Source organism: Strix aluco, chromosome 5 (genome assembly GCF_031877795.1).
Source record: "Strix aluco isolate bStrAlu1 chromosome 5, bStrAlu1.hap1, whole genome shotgun sequence".
NCBI classification, from domain to species: domain Eukaryota; kingdom Metazoa; phylum Chordata; class Aves; order Strigiformes; family Strigidae; genus Strix; species Strix aluco.
In genome coordinates this window covers 39,660,091-39,678,897 of record NC_133935.1, presented here as the reverse complement: position 1 = coordinate 39,678,897, position 18,807 = coordinate 39,660,091, and the positions used below count along the sequence as shown (strand labels likewise).

The 18,807-nt window shown below is 46.0% G+C and overlaps 1 protein-coding gene across 1 annotated transcript; it reads right to left on the bottom strand.

Moving 5' to 3' along the window:
* Positions 1-450: 450 nt before the first annotated feature.
* On the bottom strand, positions 451-5,444 carry DUSP6 (dual specificity phosphatase 6). Its single transcript, XM_074827096.1, has 3 exons — positions 4,407-5,444; positions 3,368-3,805; positions 451-1,974 (listed from the first exon to the last, which is right to left on the bottom strand). The coding sequence occupies exons 1-3, from the start codon at positions 4,807-4,809 to the stop codon at positions 1,667-1,669; spliced, it is 1,149 nt and encodes a 382-aa protein (XP_074683197.1). The 5' UTR covers positions 4,810-5,444; the 3' UTR covers positions 451-1,666.
* Positions 5,445-18,807: the final 13,363 nt, after the last annotated feature.

Sequence of the window (18,807 nt, the reverse complement as noted above, 5' to 3'; positions counted from 1 at the left end):
CAGACTGTTGATAGATCTCTGTGAAATGAGTTCCTGCGAGACAGATAAGGAGAGCATGAACCCATCTCCTGGCATTTGTAATAGAGTGCCAAAACTTGTAAATAAACCCAGAAAACAGCAGCGCCTTACTTTAAAAAAAAAAAAAAAATCCTTACGGCCCAGGGTCAGGTGCATCCCTGGGGTAGCAAAGGGATGCTGGAATAATTTGCAACTAACCTAAAGGCCTTCAAAAGCATTCCCTTCACCAAAGCAAGACAAGAATCCAGCACATGCACTGTTTATTCATTTAGGCACCAGGGGACCAAAGGGGAAATCAAGGCTTTATTGTTTTATGGGCTGTACGAAAGCTATTGCAAGCAATCATTACCCTTAAACATAACCATATGTGTATGTGCAATTAACCACACCCACACAGAAGGGAAAGGGGGAATAAAGCAGCCAGATTCTCAATAGCCAAAAATAGTTATTTATTTATTAATAATTTAAGGTTTTACATTCTTATAATAAATTCCATCTTAAAACTTTTACACTGTGAATTAGACTCTCCCTTATTGGCAACCATGTGCATGTTCACTGTGTGTACACACAGGTATAAATGTTCGCACATACTTCCAGTTTTATACAAAAAAAAGAGACGCAAAATATTGCATTTGAGGTGAAGCTCCCTGAAGAATTTGTACAGAGGTAATGCACTGTTCAGCACATCTGAAAGTTTTAAAAAGTGATCAAAAAATCTTTCGCATTCAAAGACGAACTTCCTCCCAGGTGATCTATTTACAAAAGGTAAGGCAAAAAATTAATTTAATTTAAAAATATATATATATATATCATGTGGAAACTACATCAAAAGCATGAGAAAAAAGAAAATCACCACAAGGAAAAGAAAGATATATGAAAGAAGAGACTGTACTTGCTCACAAAACATGATTTGAAAACTTCTCACCATTGCCATTTCTCCCTCATGGAAAGCTTGCTTCAGCTGAACAGTAAAATTAAGCATGCTGCAAATATATTCTTTGTAATTAAAAAAAAAAAAAAACCACAAACAAATAAAAGCAGAATTTATGAAGAGAACAAAAACACAGATGTCCCTTGGATTGATTTCTTGAATACATGTGAATTCAAAAAAATTGCAAATCGATTTAAGATTAAATATTTACATTGATCAAGTAGGATACTACCGAGCTCCCGGCAAACAAGTACTCCAAATACACTAAGCTGAAATCTCTTTCTTTGGCTCCTCTAAATTAAAACAGACAAACAAACAAAAATAACCCGTCTTCACTGAAGACAAAGATGTGTGTCACAGATCCGAAAGCAGAGAGGCAAGCGGGACAGTTCCAGTCTCTAGAGATCACGTGCCCAGCCTGTCCCGCCTTACCCTACCCCCCGGGAAGTCCTCGGACCCAAGCCACTGCGCAAGCAGGGATGAGCATGCTGCCCACCTGCCACCTGGTCACCACGGTCCTTCCCAGAGAGCTCACCACGTTCCCTCCCTTCGCAATAGCCGATTCCATACTGTGTAAACCTTTCCTAGCCTGCACTGGCAGCTGCTTTTTGATAGCAGAGGCCAGAAAAAGAGAAAGCTTCGTTTTCTTTATCACTGCCAAAGAGAAACCATTGAGGAGTGATCCCATGAAACAGACAGAAGGGAGGCAGTGGGAGCTCACGTGGACTGCAGGGAATCCACCTGAAAGACGTTCTGGTTGGAAGGGGTGGTGAAGTACAGCTGCTGGTTCGGCACTCGGTTGTCACAGGGGCTGCTCAGCCCCAGAGTCCGCTCAAAGTCCAGCAGCTGACCCATGAAGTTGAAGTTGGGCGAAATGTTAGACTTCTTCATCTTGACAATATCGTAGGCATCGTTCATGGACAGGTTGAGCTTCTGCATGAGGTAGGCCACCGTCACTGTGACCGAGCGGCTGATCCCTGCTAAGCAATGCACCAGGACGCCGCAGTTCTTCCCCCGCGCTTCATCTGTACAGAGACAAAGAGGCAGAGGAGGACACATAAGACAGGGGGTTGGTAACTGATCTCTCCACACAAGTGAGATTATTATCAAGTAGGAAGAAAGGACGATTCTGATCCCAGTGGCCAGCAGCGCAATGCAAGAGTTAACTTCACCGGCTTAAAACCAGGACAAGAGGAGAATCCACCCCCCTACGTATATGTACCCGAGTCCAAGAGCTGAGAAAACTAAGAACGAGACAAAGGGAACAGGATACGCTGCACGACACCGTTTTAAGTCAGTTTTAAAAGACACGCTTTTGCCTGGGGATTTGCCTTAAATTCTTACAGTCCCCTTGCCCCAGCATGGAAATCCTGCAATATGTCACTGAATGCCTTTTATACAGACCAGCAGACTGCAAAGGTCTATTAAATTATTCTCCAACTGTTGTGCAGCTAACAATGGAGGTATTCAGGCATTTTAAAAGAATGAGGGAAGTCACAGGGGACAGCCCATTAAGAGGAACAGGATGTCAACATTGGTTGAAAATGGGTTCCTTTGTAATAGGAAATGCATTACAATGCCTGGAGATTAGTTTCTTTGTGGCTTCCAGCCCACATTTCTTCCTGCTGGGCTCAGATTACCTACATTCTCCACTATTACCGGTATCATTCAACCGGATTACAGCACAGCTTCCCAACAGATAACGCGATGCCCACCCCACCGCACCCCGATGGGATGATTTGCAGTCCTCCCCGAAACGAAGGAGAGTGCAAATTTTAACCAGAACTCCTTGAGCCTAAGGGGACGTGTTTCCAAAGCTGACGGATAATGTCTAAGGGCTGGCTAACCGAGGCACCGAGCCCGAGAGGTATATCATTATTACCACGAGATTTAATTAAAGCTCATACATTTGCCAGGGATACCGTTTATGAATAACTTGTATTTCAAAGCTAAACTTAGCTTCCCAGATAGTTTCTTTTTATTACACCGCTCTTCAGTAACCTCAAGAAGGGGAAAAAAAAAATAACCAAACAAAAAAAGGACGAATAAACCATCAACCCCGGGCTCATTTACCTCCCCCCAGGAAGAGATTTAAAAAGATCTCCCATCCTGCGCATTGCTCAGTCCCCAGCTCCGACAGAAGCAGCTCAGGGAGGAATCCCACAGCCAGTCGATCCAGGTATGCGTTTGCAACGTGCAAACGTCGCTTACAATTCACCGGGGCTCCTCAATAACCCCACAAACAGTCCCCACCCGCCCCTTAATTTAAACCGCCTTTAAAACCATAAAGCGAGGCATCCCCCAGAGACTGCCAAAAACGCTGCTACCGCTTCTCAACAGAGATCTCCTGAATTCTGCAAAAACAGCTGAAATCTGACGCTAGACATATATAGCTGTTAGCAAATAACCGGGTCTCACCTATAAAGGAGATGGCCTCAGGGAAGAACTGAGACAGATTTTGGCTCCAGTGGTCTGAGATAGGGATCTGTTTGTACTTGAATTCGCCGGCGTTTTCAAAGAGATTAGGCAGGTTGGGGGTAACATTCAATATGTATTTAATGCCAAACTCTTCTAAAACGTCCAGATTAGTGGAGTCCTTGGCACAGCCTAAGTAGAGGTAGGGTAAAATCTCCACCGGGAAGGAAGGCTGGTTGTTGGAGAGAGGGCTGCCATCGGAGTCAGTGGCACTGTTGGGGTCTCTGTCAATGTCAGATTCAATGTCTGATGAGGAATCGGAGCTGATTCGGAGGCCTCCCAAGCCCAGGACTGGCAAAGGAGGAGAACTGCTGCTACACGAACTGTCTAGGTTAGTTTCGCAGTGCAGGGCGAACTCGGCCTGGAACTTGCTAAAACCACCTGGGGAGAAAAGCAAAGGAGGGGGGGAAATGCAACCTGATATAAGACGGCAAGCCGACTTACTTCTCCGGTACAGCCCTGTCTGCAAAGGGGCATCTGCTTCCCACCCTCTCGAGCCCCGGGAAAAAGAAAAAATCCGTCACACACTCACGCAGAAGGACTAACCTAAAAGAAGGTTTAAAAAAATCACCCGCTGCAGCGGAGCACTCGGCACGTTCAAGATTAAAACCCTGTGCCGCTTCGCCCTGCGGGGACCTCTGGAGAGGTGTCTCGGCGGCAATTCCTTGTGCCCTCCCCGGCTCGTGCCGGGATCCCCGTTAGCCCTGTCCTCCCCACGCTGCTACAGAGATTCCAGTCCTCGAGGTCTCTTTAAACAAAGCGAGGACAGGGATGCTGGGGCGGGGGGGGAAGAGCCCCCTGCCCAGGTTGGTATCCTCCCGGAGCGCCAGTGTGCAATGCCCTGAGGACGCTGCGGACGCCCCCCCCCCCCCCCCCTTCTTTCCCCGGGCAGCGAGCCGCGGGGCTCGCCTCCCCGTCGCCCTCAGCCCCGGCCCCCAGGCAGGCTGCGGTCTCTTCCCCAAGCCCGGGCAGCCCTTCTCACCTTCCAGATAGAACGCCTTGCAGCCTTCGTCTTTGAGGCGCTTGAGGAGCAGCCCCAGCACGGACTCTCCGCCCGTGTTCTCGTTCCAGTCGCGGCTGTGCTCGTCGTAGAGCACCACCGTGTCGGTGCCGCACCGGCGGGCGAAGCGCTCCCGGTCCTCCTCGCTGCTGGCGACGAGGGACCGCAGGGGCAGGTTGCCCTTCTGCAGCCGCCGCAGCATGATGCCGGGGATGGCCACGTTGATGGCCGACTCGATGTGGGACGACTCGTACAACTCCTGCGGCCGACAGTCCATCAGCAACAGCCGGTCGTTGCCCATCTCCAGCTGCTCGTTCAGCCACGCCACGGATTTACTAATCGCCATTTCCGACGCGAAAGGGACGGGTCTGAACGTATCTAGCATGAGGAAGGACGGGGGAAGCGGAGTGTGCTCTGGAAGCGCCCCTCTCTCTCACAGAGGCATGCGGCTGGCTCGGCGGGCGGGCTGCACCCCTCCAACTCCGCACAACTTATCTCCCTCCGCCCCAGGAAAATGAATCACGCAGCCCCCCCGCGCCGCCTCCCCCGCGCCGGGCGGCGGTGGAGTCACGGGGAGGGAGCAGCAGCCCCGGCCCCGGCGTGTGTGTAAGTGGGAGCGTGTGTAAGTGTGTGTGTGTAAATGTGAACGTGCATGTGTGTATGTGCCTGCGTGCGCGCATCCAGCCTGCCCGGTCTCCTTTTTTTTTTTTTCCTTTTTTTTTTTTTTTTTTTTTGTCAATGAATCCCTCAATGAACCTGCCTAATCGCCGCTGCAAGCTTGAGCCCTTGGGCTTTTCCTCCGCCCGGAGTGAATGAAATCCAATTAACGTGCCGCCGAGCGGGGCTGCCCCACTCGGCGCGGACCCGGCGCGGACACACCGCGGCGGTGCCGGTGGCGGTGCCGCTGCCCCGTCGCCGCCCGCAGCGCCCCTCGGCCGCGGCCCCGCGCCGCCCGGCGGCTCCTCAATGGGTACAACCGCGGGACGTCTCAATGGAGACATTCTCCGGCGCAGCCAATGGGGGCGCGCGGAAGGGGCTGTTGCCGCGGCGACGGGCCGGCTGGAACAGGTTGTGTTGATGAATCGTTAATGAGTTTGTCATTCACAAAAACGGAAAGGAATTTCCGCTCCGGATAAGCCGAGTGCAAACAAGCGGCAGCCGCGGCGCGGCGGGCGGGGGCGGTGGGGGCAGGTGAGGGGGCGCGGCCCCGCCCTCCCCTCCTCCCTCCCCCCCCCTCCCCCCTCCTCCCCCTTCCCCCCCCTTCCCTCCTCCTCTCTTTCCCTCCCCCCCTTCCCCGCAGCGGGCACCGGTCGCGGCCGGCGGAACAAAAGGCACCTTTACTCTCCCTTCATATTTTTTTTCCCCAGATCTGGCCCCCCGCGGAGGGGGGGGGGCTAATTCCCCAGCGCTGATTGCGGCCCGGCTTTGCGTTAGGGCGCTCCGGGAATCCCGTTTTTTAGGGAGGCGGGTGGCCTCTGTCCTCAGCTGATCTCTACACGGGTGAAGGGTAAACCCCGAGTTAATCTCTTCCTACGCTGCCCGGCTTTACTCGCTGCGCGAGGCGCAGCCGGGGAGCTGGCGCCGCTTCAGGAACAGCCTACGGGCACCGCTAAAGCCCGGGCGGGCCACCCCAAAACCGTGACCGGGGAAGGCGGCCCGCCTCAGCGCGGCCGGCCGCTCCAGGTAGCCGGTCACCGAACCGCGCTCCCCCGGCCGCGGCGTGAGGCCGCTGCCAGCGCAGAGCCCGGTCCGGCGGCGCGGGGTGCCCCTGCCCGCCGCCAGCACGGCGGGACGCGGCCCGGCCCGGCGGGGACCCCGCAGCTTGGCGGCTGGCACCCCGCCGCCGCCGTCCAGCGCTCCCCCGCCGGGCCCGGCAGGACGCTGCGGTCTCCGCCGTACTGGGAGGCGGGGGGTGGCGGGGTGGAGGCTGCAGGGCCCGGCGGAGCGGGGCCGGGTAGCTGGGGCCGGGGGACACCGGGTGGAGCGGGGCCGGAGGCTGAGCCGGGCAGGGTTGTGCTAAGGTGCGGGTTAGTAAACGGGTAAGTGAAAAGCGAGGAGCGAAAATAAACCGGGAGAAGCCTGGCCTAAATGCTAATCCCGTCGCCAACATGTTCGGGAGTAAAATTGTTCTGAAGCGACTAATCTCGTTTACGCTGCTGCTCTGCTTCAGGGCTCATTATTTTTAACCCCAGCTGAAGGAGGTTCCTTGGGTCGCGAGTAGCCGGAGAGCGTTGACCCTGGGAGCAGATGGTGGCACGGACAGTCCTGTGTGTTCAGCGCAGAAAACATCCGTGATCTTAATTAAAGTTGGCACGTCAGTCGCTGCAGTTTCAAGAAAGGCTGACACCCAGATGGCATTAACGACATCCTCCCCAGCAAGGATTTTGAGAGGATCCCTGCTTTGCTACCTCTTGCAAAGACTTGAAAGTGTTACACAAACCTCCCCCAGCTGCTAAGCAGGGGGTTTGGCCAGGCTGATGTGCAACTCGCTGGACACAAGACCACACGTCCCTTGTCCCATACCTTGTCCCACTGCTCAGCGGGGCAAATTGTCCAGTCCACCTTGCCCACCGTGGTCCTGCGTTCTCTCATGAAAGAGATTCCAGGCTGTTCTTACCAGGTGCTTCACTTGCTGTTTGGCTCTGTGTGTTCAGGATATGGTGTTTAAATGTTCAGAGCAGTGACAGATCAAAGCAGCAGCCTTTGATTTTTATTTATTTATTTGTTGATACTTTCTCCACCCTCTCTGATGTATTTAAGTCCTTTGTTTTCACCAATGTCGGCTCAGGCAGGACAGCAGATTCTTTGAGGCAGGCACTGTTGGTTGCTCTGCATTAGTATGACAAATAGCACAGTCCGGGTAAAATGAATAATCAGGTCATTATTTAAGTACTACTTTCCCCCCCCCCCCCGCCCCCCCCCCCCCCCCCCCGGTAAATTGGCACCATGTTTATTCTTTATCCTTCTCAAGTGTATCAGATCAACTTTTCTTCAAATTTTATAAAATAATGTAACACAAACCTCAACCTTACTAACCATGGATTTCAGGCTTAAGAAATGAAAGTTCTAGAAAGAAATGAAAGTACTATGAAGCACGACCAACTGAAACAAATTCTCAAACCATCTCAGCTGTAGTTATCTCCTAAGGTGCAGTATGATGCAATGCTTGTCTTACAACCATCTCAAACATTTCGTAATACTCATTTATTCTAACAATAAGCTGTATTTTCTCTGTTAACCTTCATCCCAACAGGAGCCACAGCCAGAAGAATTCTCAAATGATCAATTGTCACAAAAGGGGTCAATTTAGAAAACAAGCAGAAGGAGTCATATTAAACTATAGTGAATGTGACCTGAAAGACAGGGACAATTTCAGTATAATATTGTGACAATTCTCAGAAAGCTTGATACAGTGATAAATACAATTTGTTCCTCGTAATCCATGTTATTGTTAATTGACATGGTTCTTTGGGGTTACATTGTACTTTGATTACATTTTCTTAAATGAAGATGCACAGAAAAACATCACATTGCAGAGTTAGGATTCAAACAAAACAGAACAAGCCCCAAATTACTTCCATCAAACGCTTCCATATTCATATAAGGTAAACTTGCCTCTCTGATGACTAAAATATTTGAGGATGAAAATATGTTCTGATTATCATCTTCAGGGCTTTTTCAGTGACGTTTTATGGCAGTGGTTTAAAATAAAAATCTTAGTCATTCAACATTTTAACTGAAAGCTACATATTATGCAAGCAGTTTATTAAACCCATTGAGGTACCTGCCTAGTGGTAATGCAACAATAAATAATAATAGCATTTAAAGAGATTTTTATCATTAGTACTGTCAGATCTGATTGAAATGTTATGAGCATTAAGGTTAAGTATATGAAGGCAATAAAATGTTAGATGAAGCACGCTCAAGAGAGTTGTATTTCCCAAGTGGAGCTGGGGGCAGAGACTTGTAATGTTGACAGCTGTAGCCAGTTCATTGCATGGCAGCAGTCTGAGGGTGGCGTTTGGCGACTTGGGAGCCAGGCAGGAGATTTTGCAGTGCAGCAGTTAAAGAAACAAGTAAAACACAAATGACACCCTATGAATTTGTAGTAGTACCTCTCTCAGCACACACCAGCTGAAGAACTCTAAAAGAGAATGAAAACTACGTGGTACATGGTTATTTTTGTGTTTTCATGCATGTATGCGCTCACTTTTCCTCTCTCTGTCTGAACCACATTGTCTGTTAGTTGCTGAGGGATGCAGGAGTGGACTCAGTTAACCACACTACCATTTGATGCTTTGTCAGAGACCAGATATACAACCAAGCCTCACCAGGAGGTCACTTATCCTTCAACTTCCAGAAGTTTTTATAGTATCTAGGCAGTAAGAAGAGCCTGTTCCTGTTAATCATGATCCCCTCATTCATCTAGTCACTGGCAGAGTTAACTTTTGAACCTTGAAATGTTTATTTCTGGCTGGGGTTTGTTTTATTTTGTTCTAGTTTAAGACCTCCCTGGCTGTGAATGAAACCTCTTCAGCCCAGCTCAAATCTTATTCATCACAAAAAGCCTATTTTGCTCGTTTTAGGACCATAAACCTTTTGCTCATTCTTAGCATGTGTAGAGGCCTGCATAGATCTCCTGAAGTGTTTATAACCTGAGCTTGTCTTGGCCAGAGATGCAGACACGGAGGACAAGAGTCTTGCATGGACGGTGGAGATTAGAGTTCAGTGTTGCTTTGCCCAATTCCTTATGTCTCTCCCTGTAATAGGAGCCCTGGCCCTGAATTAGGCAGACAGGCTATCTACATAGTGTAATGGGAGAGAGAAGTACCAAAAAGGCAGGTATCTATGACATTTTGAAACCAGGCCAAGTGGGCCACTGTGAGACACTTCACAGCCTGGGATACTGAGGCAGCGATGCAGACGCATCCTCAGGAGGCTAAGTACTGAAGAAATTTATTCTTGCATTAGACATCAAGGATGGGAAAGTTTTTTCCTTATGTAAGTGCTTTCTTCCCCTAAAGATGCAGGTTCACGCCTCTTTTCTTGATTTGGAGCAAAATTCAACAGGAGCCTGTCATGGACCCTAAAATAGGAAAGGTTTTTCTGCTTCTTTGGTCAGACCTTTCCCACATTCCATCAATCAATATTTATGAAGGCAGGGACTCCAGCCTTGGTTTTCCACATCACGCTGATGACCTGAATCAAAGTGGCAGAGACACACTCTGTCTCTGCACCGTTTAACATCAGGTGAGTGAAGTGCACTCTGGGATTGCCTGCTGGACAAGACCAGGGAGCAGCAAACATGCTGGCATCAGGATTTTGGTTGAGAGGCCAACTCAACTCAACTCGAAATGCAAGAGCTTGGAAAATGTAGTGGAGACAGGTTTCTCCACTGACAGGTCACACTTAGGCATGAATTTTGATGTTCTTGACTGTCACCTTTGACTGAACCAGCAGATGCCTGTGATTCGGCTAGGTAGTTATGCAGCTTTCATGTCAGAAGTTAGATGTTCACATTTTAGCTAGTTATTTCTCTTAATAATCACTTTCAGGGGGTCTTCAGAGAGGACAAACTGCACTTTGGAACTGCTCAGTTCCCTTCACTGTCTCTAAATGGTGCCTAGTGTAACCAGTCCTTACTTTTGGTCCTTACTTTTACCTTACAGTCTGTGATTCCCACCTCTAGGTTTTTCTGTAAATCCCTCTCACATTTCCTTTTAGTTTCAGTAAAAGTGAGAATTAACAGTCTGTCTGTGTTGGTTTGTGTGAATGATCTATTTGAAAATAGAAATACACAAATCATCCTAGACCAAACTGGCCATAAAGTACAGTGCCTTTGGTGCAAAACTGGTTAGTGCAAGGGGCCTCAAAGAGAGAACAAAAGTGCCCTATAAAGCATTTTATTTGTTTTATGTAAAGCACAAACAATTTATGGAAATGGCATTTAACTGATTATTCAATGTTCAATTATTCACATCTAAAATAATTCCTGAAGTTGGAGAAATAAAACACTGAATGACTCCATTTAGGAAATCCTTTTGACTCAAGTGCTTTCCTTGTAACAGCAAATAACTGGATGACCTCAAGCACATATTTAATTGTGCCTTGTAATGAAGTAATGTAATTAGCAATTACTTAGGAATGACGCTTTAAAATACTTAAGAGCTACTACAGGCATGCATTTATTCAAGAGGTTTTGTTTTCTTTTGATTTCTTGTGGTATAAACTAAGTTCCCTTCTGAATCTAACTCATATGTGAGTTCTCCAAGTAGTTCCTCAGGGTGTGCAAAAGTGAACAGTTTTGTTTGACAGCAGATCGCTAATGGCTGAAGCGTTCTTCTTTCTTAGAGCATAAAACTAAGCTTGCAGGAGGGCACTGCAAGGCACACATTTAGCCAGGCTCACAGTGTATTCGCCAAGCACATAGGCCAGAGCTCTAATCTTTTCTTTTTTTTTTTTTTTTTTTTCCTTTTTTTAAAATTTTTCCACCAGGTACTGCCTTTGGTAGTGGCAGTTTTAGTGGCACTAACCTGTGTATCACATCACAGTGGTTTACATTCTGCTGGCAACAGAAGTATAGCATAGGTGGACAACTCTGTCTTAAAAATAATAAACATGCAGAGAACAGAAGGCTATGTGTGTACATACTTTTCTTATGTGTTAATTTGAAAGTGTTCAAATAAAAAATGGACTGTATAATAGAGGCAAAAAAGAGAAGCAGACTAAATTTTAAAAGTGGTACTGAGACTGTGATTGCATAACAATACTGATATGCCCTTAAATTTGGTGGCAGTGATTAGATTAATAACTTAGTTTACTAGTTGGAATCTAGATTCATACGGTTCTGTTACCTTACCTGAGGAAAATAGCAAACTCCTATTCAAAAGCCTTGATCCGTTGTGCAGGAATATCACGCTATTTGCATAGGGATGACAATGTACTTATATTATTTCTTTGCCAATACCAAGGAGTTCAGTAGAGCCCAAAGCGTGTTCTCGTGTTTTGCAGGCTGGTGTGTTTCTCTCTGCTGTTGCCTGCTGTTTGGGGACAGCCTGTATCATGCTATACTGGGCACATACATCACACCAGATGAGGCTGCTGAGAAAATGCTATAATCTCTTTAGTGCTGCCCATTTTGATGTGCTTGGAAGGGCTTACTAGGCACTAACTGTGGGCTTACCTGGGGAGGCATTAGTGCTACTGCTGAAGTATGTTCCTTCAAGAGCACTGTCCCATTTTCACCCCATTCACTCATCCTACAAGGAAGCAAACCTGACAGCATCAAGCAAGTGTAGAAAGCAGCTCTCTCTGCCCAATGCTAAAGATTTATTTGCCTCTGCATTTATGAGGTCCCCTGCTCCCAATCTCTCTCGTCCTGACCATAGGAATAAAGCCTGTCCCTGGGATGACTGAAGGCTTGTTCAAGACCGTGAAAAGAGTAAACAAGAACTGTGTTTGCACAGTGCAGGGTAAATCAGCTGTGCAGAGAGCAGAGCAAGGACAGCAAATTATGTAAGAAAAAGATCTTCATCCTGGGACAGGCATATCCAGGAAAAGAAATGCTACGCAGTTATCTTATATTCTGGTTCCAAAGAGAAGCAATTAGGAGTCCAACCCAAGCATGAACAATTCAATTTCCGCTGTCTGTTTTTCATATGGCCACTGGAATGTATCTTGGGGACCCCATGGATCCGAGCATACAGTTAGTCTCCAGGATGTCACAGGGGGAGAGATGCAGACAGATATATGTCCTGGCACCTGCAACTCCCATTTAGCACATCTGCTTTGCTTTTCACAGATGAAAAGTCACTCATGGAGACCTCTCCTGGGCCAGGCAGGACCTGCATCAAATGGAGTAAATGCAGTGACAGAGTTTCCGTATTACTGAGTCTGGGGGTTTCCCTGGTGACCTGCTGCTGTCAAACAAAATTTTGTAAAAGCTTATTGAAGGGGAAGCACCAAACTGATGGCCTGACCTAGGTGCTAAAATGTCCTACTCTGTTCAAAAAAAGGGCTCAAATCATATGTTGGATTTGAAGCACCAGCTGTGTTGCTGGCTTCTAGGGGACAGCATGTGATGTAAGTCTTCATGTCGTGTGGTGCAAGGGCCTACTGTTCTGGTTTAGTTTGCTACATTTTACACTCACCCTCCCCCCCCCCCCCCCCCAAACAAAAACCCCAAACCAAACAGGACATAAAAAGAAAACTTCCAAACTACAGTGGTCTCAGGGGGTTGTCACCACAACTCCTAAATCTCACAGATCAACCTAGTAATTTCTTTTCATCTGAAAGCTCGAGAGACTTTGGTTGGTGGGAGAGGGAAGCCAGTAGAAAGAATTTGGTGTAAATAGAACAAATGGGGAAAGGATAATGCCCTAAACATAGAGCAGTATTAAAAATGTCTGGGGCATTATTGGATTATGCACATTACTAGGAAAGCATATATTTAAGGTGTAGAGACCATTTGAAAGGCATACATCTGAAGGTATAGCCATAAATGGGTATGGTAGTTAGTTCTTCATCTTTGATTCAGTATTGAAGAGCTTTGCAGTATACAACATACCTTGAAGACTGGGTGTGTACAAGTGTAATCTCTGTAAATGTTGACAAGAGAATTACTGCTGTTAAGTTTATCCTGGCTTTAGTATGCTTAGATATTTATGAGGACTTAATGGTAGAACTGTCCTATCCAAATACCAGGTCATCACTTGGTATGGCAGAGCACAACGGCATGGTGATTACAGTACTGTTCATGGTCGCAGTTTATGTTACTCATTTGGTACACTGGTGCCACCAGCATACTGCAAAGGTAAATTATATTAAGTTATTACTTTCTCTGAGCAGTTTTGTAGTATAGCTGTAACGTATACATAATTTTCACAAAGTTTCCTATTCTGGCTAAACTATGTGCACAAATCTCTGTTCAAGTGTTCACAAGAGATGTTGCAGAGATGCCTCCCTATGCTTTCCAGTGTTACACTGGAGCCTTCCTGCTCTTTCTTAGAGGTTTTCTCTGATAATTGTTATAAATGTTGGTTTGTTGTTTTGTTTTTGCTTCTAGTCCCATTTTGCACCAATCTGCTTCATTTCATGTAGCAGTCCCATCAGATCAGAGAAGTTAAGCATTTCTGGATCACAGCGGAATTTGAATGGGAATAAGACAGAAGTATGAAGGAAGCAAGGCTCAGGATTCAGCAATGCCCTGCTCCCTTTCCAGTCTGCACCTCAGCACAGGGGAGCACTGTCCTGCAAATAAGAAGGTTTGTGGCCAGCTGCAATAACAACATTCAGAAAGGTGAACGTTACCCAGCATGGAGGTCAAAACTGAGTAGGTTGTAGGTACAGTTGCCTCTGTATCTTGTTTCAGCAAGGAGAATCCAGAAGACGGTGGCCAGCCACACCTAATCCCAGCCCTGCCCTTGTATGGGGCTCAGCCAGATTTCCAGAGAGCAGATATCCCTGCAGCACTGCCATTTTTGGCAACTTCCGCCGTGATGGGTGGGCAGGATCCCAAAGATATAGATTATCCTTTTTTTTTTTTTTTTCCCTGAGTGAAGTGTAACTTTATTGAATCAGGGAAATCACATTAGAATTACGCTATGGATGATGTATCCTAGATGGTTAGGTCTTCAGATACGTAGAGGAACACTCAGTGAGTCAGCCCTGCAATTTTTGGTGGAGTAGGTCTATTCCGGCATGTGGGTGTTTGCAGAACAATTACGTAAGTGTCAGGGTAGCGAGGAACTTTTGACATTTCTGGCAGCTAAACTGAGTTCTTTTCAGTCAAAAATACACTAATTGTTGTTCGCTTGCATTAAACACACATCATTGCCTTAACTGGATTTGGGGGGCATTTTTTTAAGCGTCAGTTGTCAGGGCAAGATATTGGAGCAGTTTTATTCTTGAGAAAACAGGAGATTTTTCACAGTTACAGTGAGGCGAACATTTGTGAGAACCGTTTTAAATCATATAAGAGGGTGCGAAAGTTGCTGTGCCATATGCCTGGAATTTACTATGGTAAAGCTAATTACTGCCACTGAATGCAAGGGCCCGTCAGCATTTTCATCATCACACCCACCCTCAACACCTTTTCTCTCTTTTTTTTTTTTTTGAGTTTTAGTTTGCCTGACTTTTTTGCCTGGGTTTTGGGCTGCAGAATGTTAATGCAACCTCCAAACTAACACTTGAAATACCTTATGGCCTATATTCAAGGTGAACAGGTTCAGCACCCCACTGAAGTATGGTGGATTAAATTACGAGGCAACTGCTTTACTGTGTGTATTACAGAGGGAAAGAAGGAGAACTGGTTTGTCTCCCAAGAGTAAAATACCAAAATTAGTCAGACTAGGTCAGTGTCCAAATGGCATTTTCAGAGAAGATTTCTCTCTAAAGATTAAATATGAAAGACACAAAAGCTGATAACTGTTTTCTTTCTTACTTGATCCAAGTTGTGCCTTTGGTACCAAAACCCTCCAGTCAAAGTGGTCAATGGATTTTCTTTTTGATTTGGATAAATATGAAATATTTCAAATGATCATGACCTTGGTATACTGTCTCTTCTCTACATGGTACAATCAATGAGCCAGGTCACAACTCTGAATGGTGCTGGATATCCAGCTGACATGCCTGAATGATCATCTAGCAAACCAGCATTTGTCCATGGCTCTTGGAGAGGCAACAAATGGCTGTAGGATATTTTTCACCTAAAAAAATATATTTTCTGAAGTCAGACAGACAGACAGAGAGAAGGGCTCTGTTACATGCTCTGTGGGTTCAGAGGAAGAACCAAACCTACCAGCTGTGTGGGTGCTTGTCCACACACAGCACATTGACTGTGTTAGCAAGTCCTTATCAAGACTGGAAGTATGTAAGATGAGGACTCTACCAGTGACAGTATGTGGTAGGGAATCACTGGGATAGGGTATCACTGGGATAACCTGTGTTCTTTGGGCTCCAACCAATATATTTTTGGCCAGGAATTTTCCTAATTAGTGAGGACAACTTCAGCCTGGATGTTCTGGCTTAATGATGTGTACATTATGCCAGCTCAGACTCTTAGCACAAGTGAGTACGTTTTATTACTTCTCTCTGAAAATAGCAGACTCAACGTTTGAATCTGAAGTCGCTGCAATCATCCAATTGCTTCTCCAAAACTTAGAAAATTCTGGAGATCTGCAGTGTGAATTCATGGCCTTATATCACTCACAGCCTGGTGGACTGAAGGGATTCATTGTTCCGGTGTGTGCAGGAGGAATTGCTTAAATCCAATGAACAAAAACAAAGGGACTCTCAGTGCCTCATATTTCCTCCCTAGGATTTATGCAAAGTAAATAAAGGAACTAAGTCTTCTGCATTGAGTGCTCGGGATGAGAGGACTCTTCACTCTAGCCCAGTGCTTTCAACTGCCACCCGTGTTGATTCATGTAGTTACTCAAAGAAAACTGGAGGCAAATAAGCATGAGTTCTTGCATACCAAGAGCTCTCTATGCTCACTCATAAAATTAATCTCTCTTAGATTCAGACACAGACTAATTATTTAAAAACAATTACTCCCGCTCCTTTGAGACTCATTAACACCACACATGGTGCCTCTGCTATGTCAGGTGGACAAGAACTGTTACATACAGGTAGGGAGAAGTCAACTACCCACATTATTCAGCTTCAGGGCAACTCAGAAATGTGTAACACGATATTTCCTTTGAAGGGTTTTGTTAGATGGACTTTTTTTTTCCCCTGAAAACCTACAAAAGTAAATGTATGCATACTGCATTATTGGTTGGTAAAGCTAAGAGATATATTGCTATAGGAAAATATTGATTACAGTCTGCTAATTGTCTCTCTCTGTTGAGGAGGTATGACTTGATTCAATCACTTTGATGCTATTTATCTCATCTGGGTAAGATGATCAGTATTCTCAAGCTAGAGACTGGACTGGAAACAAATAGAGCAGTAAGTATTCTGGTTTTAGTGGCAAGGCATCTGTAGGTAAATTGACCCAATTCTCTTCATTGATATATTCCACAACAAATAGCAACTGTAACATTAAAATAGTAGCAAGAAACAATAGGAAAATTCATAGCCATTAGAGTAACAGCAGTCTGTGCTGTGAAAACCATTTTAGGTGTAGTGCCTCACCTCCCTGTGAGTAGTGTTACAGCAGTTTTTCAAGCTAGGTTAACTGACACAGTAAGGCAAAAGCAGTGCCTGAAATAGGAGCCATGATGTTGTCTTTTTATTCTTATAAGCATAGCCCATATTGATTTTGCAACTGACTCCCTGCAAAAATATATTGCATATTACTTAGAAGGCAAATGAGGCCAGAAGTGCAGAGAAATTAACCAAGGGTTTTTTATTCTCAGGGCTTGGAATTGATCAGTCATTCTGATCATCCATTAAGATGGATTCAGTACGTTGCCTTTAGAAAGAACGGGAAAATGAACTTCTGACCACAGAGACGGTAGAGATGAGATGGGAAAAACATGCCAGAGGGATCAGGTCCAGCTGTGCAAGGCTAGCTCCAACCAGGGATTACAAGTAAAGTGAAGGTAATCCCAAAACCTCCCCTATGCCAACAGCTGCCCTGTGGATCTGTGCCTCTCATCTTTCCTCCTAAATTCCCACTCGACCTTTATACTCAGGCCTCCAGAAACACGTGAGCTGCCTCCATTCACTATGGGTTGAAGAGTTTGCCAGTGAGCAATTCCTGTGCATCTGATGTCTATCATACACACACGTTGTGAGGCACACTGATGAAAGGGTTATGTGGGCCATCAAGGAGGGAGCTAAGCATTTGCTGAGGTTGGTTTTGCCTCAGGCCACCCCTCAGAGCAAGAGCTTGTTTGGGAGCAGCCAGGAGACTTTTTTCTTGCTCGAGGTACGGTTATGAACTGTGCCTGAGGTCAGGGAGGAAGGAGCAAGGTCTAGACAAAGTGGGGCTGCTGAATCTGAGATAACAGCTCCCATGAAACTTGGTCTCTCTAAGAACATGCTGCCCACCTAGTCTGGTCTCTGTCTTGAGCTCTTCTTACTGGCATGAGGAAAAAATGTCTTAGCCAACATATTCTTAGCTAGAGACTCTTTAGCTTGTCATTATCTGCCCAGCAAGGGCATTTGTTGAAACTCAAGGTGTCTGTTTTCATTTCTGCTGCTGAGTGAGAAGGCACCTCACACTTCTTCATGGGCTTGTTTTAGTTCACTTTTGGAGGACGTACAAAATGCTTCTTGAGAAGTGGCAGGGAGGACTCCGTTCTCTGACTCCTTTTCTTCCCTCAAGTCCAAAGAAGGGTTTCTAGGAAGCAATTTGTTGGGTTTTTTTAGAAGACATAGCACTTCTAGGAACCTACAGTCACTGTATACTTGGAAAAGAGAAGATGGGTGTATCATTTCAGAGGAACCAAAATGAATTCCTACGATCTGTATGTCAAAGATTTCCTCCAAGAGTTTTCTTAGCACAAGGTCCATGTTTTTCTGAAATTTCCCATATGTTTTCAGGGCTTTCATGTGGGTTATACTTGCTGTGGGCCCTTGGACCAGGGTGAATTTTACCTTCCAAGAATCAACTTCAGCTGAAGCAACCCAAAGATCACATAATTTTTTTTTTTTTTGTCCTGCTGTCAGTGACATTTGTGAATGATGGAAAACCATCCATATGGCTAAACAGACTATCTCCACTCCCCCACAAGTAGGGACTTAGAGGATGAAAGTAATATTCATCCTGATCATCTGTTTTGTAACAGGATATTTATCTCAAGCTTTCAAGAATGTCATTATTATTGGGGGAGGAGGGGAATGGGTAGTAAGACAGGATCTGTAATAGATTATTGATGCTGGGAAGCAGGTAAGCTGGAGGGAAGGAAATCTGCCTGAACCCCTCCAGCCCTGCTATTTCCCAGAAAGAAGGGCTACAGGTCCATGATAACACAAGGAAGAGAAGGAGGAAGCATTCTCACCATGGTCAGTTAGGAGTCCAAGGAGATAAAGTGGAGTTTGAAAAATGGTAGGACCCTGAAAGGGAGAGGGACAACATCACATCTAATGCATGTGAAGAGAGGACTCCCCTAACAGGGACTAGGGACCAGGCTGTAAAACTGTTTCTGTAAGCAGCTGATCCTGTTGGCTGCAGGGAGGCTGGCAGTGCAGGAGGCTGAATCTCAGCTCTGGGACTCTGGTCCAATTAAGCAAATGGCACAGTTCTGATTGATACTGGCCCAGAGCATGGCTCAGTGGTTGTGGTAGCCTAAAACCGACAAGTTAAACTCTGTTTCTGAACTAAGGAGCATGAAAATTTCAAAGCTTTTTGCTTCCAGTCAGCACTTCTAGGGTGGTATTAATAGCTTTGGTGAACTGTACTCCATTGATTTAAAGCACCTGTGCTTCTGAA